This window comes from Benincasa hispida, chromosome 4, assembly GCF_009727055.1.
Source record: "Benincasa hispida cultivar B227 chromosome 4, ASM972705v1, whole genome shotgun sequence".
Taxonomy (NCBI): domain Eukaryota; kingdom Viridiplantae; phylum Streptophyta; class Magnoliopsida; order Cucurbitales; family Cucurbitaceae; genus Benincasa; species Benincasa hispida.
The window spans coordinates 23,467,277-23,470,991 of NC_052352.1; the positions used below are offsets into that span (position 1 = coordinate 23,467,277).

At 37.8% G+C, this 3,715-nt stretch overlaps 1 protein-coding gene across 3 annotated transcripts; it reads right to left on the reverse strand.

Annotated features, from left to right (window-relative positions):
* Nucleotides 1–222: 222 nt before the first annotated feature.
* LOC120076766 (universal stress protein A-like protein) lies at nt 223–3,427 on the reverse strand. 3 transcript variants are annotated; one of them, XM_039030669.1, is made up of 5 exons: nt 3,070–3,427; nt 2,880–2,983; nt 2,406–2,524; nt 1,441–1,543; nt 223–538 (listed from the first exon to the last, which is right to left on the reverse strand). In XM_039030669.1, the coding sequence occupies exons 1-4, from the start codon at nt 3,272–3,274 to the stop codon at nt 1,450–1,452; spliced, it is 522 nt and encodes a 173-aa protein (XP_038886597.1). In that variant the 5' UTR covers nt 3,275–3,427; the 3' UTR covers nt 223–538; nt 1,441–1,449. The 3 variants fall into 3 exon arrangements, with proteins under 3 accessions (XP_038886597.1, XP_038886596.1, XP_038886595.1); XM_039030668.1 differs by having other exon boundaries at nt 223–651; XM_039030667.1 differs by having other exon boundaries at nt 223–658; nt 3,070–3,426.
* Nucleotides 3,428–3,715: the final 288 nt, after the last annotated feature.

The window sequence follows — 3,715 nt, forward strand, 5'->3', positions numbered from 1 at the left end:
ATTGAGTTTTGTGGATAAGTACATTATAAAATAGAAGTATTAGAACAAAAATATTATAGCATGCTAAAGAACAGGACAGAGTATATATATATATATATATATATATATATATATATATATATTTATTTCTTACCGTCATATAATTTAGAAAAAGAAAAAAGTGACGTGCCATACACATGAGCCACGTATCTCTCCTTAAAAGAAATCACGGTTCTTCAGACGTGGGTAAAGAAAGGCACATGAATTTTATAACAAATATCTGTAACAAATGGATTCAATCCAGCTTTTTGACATACAAGGACAAAAAAGAAAGAATAACACACAAAAGTTACTCAGTACAGTTGAGGTTGCCAAAAGGCAGGGCAATTTTTCAATGGCCAAGCCATATAAAGGATTTGTATATAAACAAAGGGACAACAGATGATGTTGTGAAGCCTAACAAATACAGAAACGGAGGAACTTACTGTTTACTGTTTTGGAAAACTTGCCGATGAAAAATGAATATGGCTCGCACAAGACACTGCAACGCATAATATGGCTGCACATACAAAACAGCAGAAAGGGAAGCAGAAAAGTAATCCAATTGATGAATACGACACGTCAGCGAGCATCGATAAGATGGTAAGAGGCACACATAACAGAAAAAGAAACCTGCAATCTAAGTGAAATATATAATGATTAGTTATTTTAGAAATGTTGGGAACAAAAGTCAAAGTTGTGCAGTGAATGTTCAGCAGGGGGTTGGGGGAATTAAAGGGGTATTAAATCTGGACCTCTATAGTTGAATAAGAATAGTAAGAACCGGTTGAATAAGGAGATATAACATATTTGTTCATATCTTATCTCTTTTACTCAACTCTTGATTATCTCTTCAAATAATATTCAGTGATGAAGAAATTTTAAAAAATAGAATGAACAAACTGAATCGTGTTGAACATTTATTTTGGCCTCATTTTCAAGGTAAACAATGAGAATAATAGACAATCAAGATGTGAGTGCCCGGGATAATCTAAGAAACCACAAGACAAGATACAGAAAACCAATTAAAAAGTTCTCTTTATATGGATGGTTCTTATATGAAAAGAATCCCACCATATGATTGCCAAACATCAAGTCTGTCTCTTTATTCTTTATGAAAAAAGAGTGGGAAGTAAACTATTTTTCAGTTTAACCAACTGAAGCCTGCACAAATAATGACGGGAAAAACTTAGCAATTAACCAGTATGTTTAATCAAGATACGTACCCTCAAATCAGAAGGCATTTAACCCAGGGAAATGGATTGAGATTTTTAATTTATATAAGCAATCTCAATTAACATAAAAGGACCAGGAGATATCTGTAAATTTACTAAAGCAGTAAACAGCTAAGAGAAAATCGATGGTAAAGAAATCTTTTAGACTGACACATAAAAGAGTCCTTGAATGAAGTGTTGCGTGTACCTATTAAGCTCAAGACAAACTGCCCCTTTTCTTGTCCTTGACTATGATGACCGGGCATTCTACATGATTGGTGCAATAGTTGCTTACACTTCCCAAGAACATCCTGCATGAAGCAGTATGATAACAAAGGCATGTCAATAATCCCTTCACTTCAACAGACTGTAGAAGTTAGTTTCCAACAAAATGTATGCAATTATATCAACTATAGAGGTTTCCAAAAAATTGTATGCAATTATATCAACTATAGACGTCCAGAATATGATAAGATAACAAAACAAACTATAATGATAAGTAATATAACATGAAACAAAACGATTACGATAGCAGCACGAGACCACCGGTGTCCTGCACATACACCAGGAGGGCGAGTGGGAAGAGGGGAGACAATGATTAGTTAGTTAGCGTTGAAGGATGCCTTAGTGGAGTGGCTACGGTCCTTAATTTTGTAATAGGGCAGGTGTGTAGGATTATGGAATTCCTTCCTTGCCCATTAACATAGATATTAACAATGGCCATGGGAGATTCACATTTACCTTGTCCAGGAGGAGGCTTTTGTGTGGCATTGGAACATGTTGGCATTTTGGGCTTAAGAATTTTTCTCTAAGAAGAAGATTTCTTATGTGTTCCTCTGCATCTGTTATGAAACGATAGGTCTCCCTATAAGGTAATTGATATCTTCAAAGTCACTCTAGCTTTACTAGTTAGAATATGCTAGCAGATGATCTGAAAGTCTTTGATGTATCAAATTTTACTGGTTAGCAACACAGTACAGACTGAAGTAACAGAGGGTATTTCCTGAATGGTGTCATATCATCACACAAGCTACATGCTGGAATTGTTCATACCAAGAAGCAACAGCTTACAATGTACATTATGTGACCATGCTGGAATTGTTCAGTGTGGCTTGCAGAAAAATAAAGATAGACATTAGCTCGGACTGACTGAAATATATTATGTAACCATACCTTTTGATAGGACCAAAAGCACGGGACCCCATAATCAGCAAATCAGCATGCAAATTCTCGGCCACTTCACAGATCTTTTCCTTTGGATCTCCGATTACTACTTTAGTTTCCACCTTCACCTAAAAAACCAATAATGAAATTTGCTGCAACTATTAGTTCAACTGGAGAAAATGCTACTACAACTTGAAATTGATACCCCGGAAACATTAACGGGACTATAAGCATTTGACAAGCCAGAATGCACCATATATAAAAATTGTTCTCAATTGAGGTTTCCACTGAGATTGCTTCTGAAGATTGGACGATTCAAATTTACTCATAACTAATTGACCAGTTGAAATCAATTAAGCAACTTGCAATCCGAGGTAAAATATATACGCTAACTTGCATGGTCCAATTCAACAAGAATAACCAAGTCGAAAAAGCACAATGAAATGAATTTAAGCGGAAGCATCTAAAACAGTGGAGCCTAACTCGGTATTCGGAGCAAATCTGTGAAGCATGATCCAATATCGCAGCTGTAATCCGCCTCTGATGCGACTCAATCGCTGCCGTAAAGGCAGGAACCTCCAGATCGCCTACATCAAATTAAAACATTTTAGTTCAGAGAAATCTCAACAACAACTCAGAAATGAAAGCGCGAGAGAATAGTACAAGACTCAACTAGGACCACCAAAGGGGATTGGAGCAGGACTAAGACCAGCGGCGATTGAAGGAGGAGCTTGAACATGCAGCACAACAAAAGTGCCGTCAGTGGAGTCCGGCGCCGATGAACGGAGCTTGAGATTTTCAAACGCCCACCGCAAAGCACCCATGCTCTCTTCGCTGCCGTCAACGGCCACGATCACGCATCCGAGATCCCCAGACATGGTTCACAAAATTTCACAAAATTCCGATTTCCCGAGTGGCTAATGATTTGCCGGTGTAATTTTCAACCTCTCGCTGACTTTCTTGCAGTTGGAGCGGCGGGAAGGTTCTGGAGCAGAACGTGACGACGTCCATTGAGCGCGCCAATGGCCGTTTACAGACTTCCAGTCAACACCTGGCCACTACGCAACTCGTTATTGGGCTTCGGCCCAACAAAATTTAGTGGGCTTATCCCCCAACCACAAGGCCCACGAATTCTCCTACATATATCTTGAAAAAGTTTTAGGATTTCTACCTAAAATGTCTTAAAAATAAGTTTATAGTTTTGAACATTTTATTCTTTTATAATGGTAGAATCGGAGCAAATGAACGGCCATGATGGACTCGGAGCAGACGAGCGACGGACCCAATTCAACTTTTAGTTTTATTTTTTTCCTATTTTA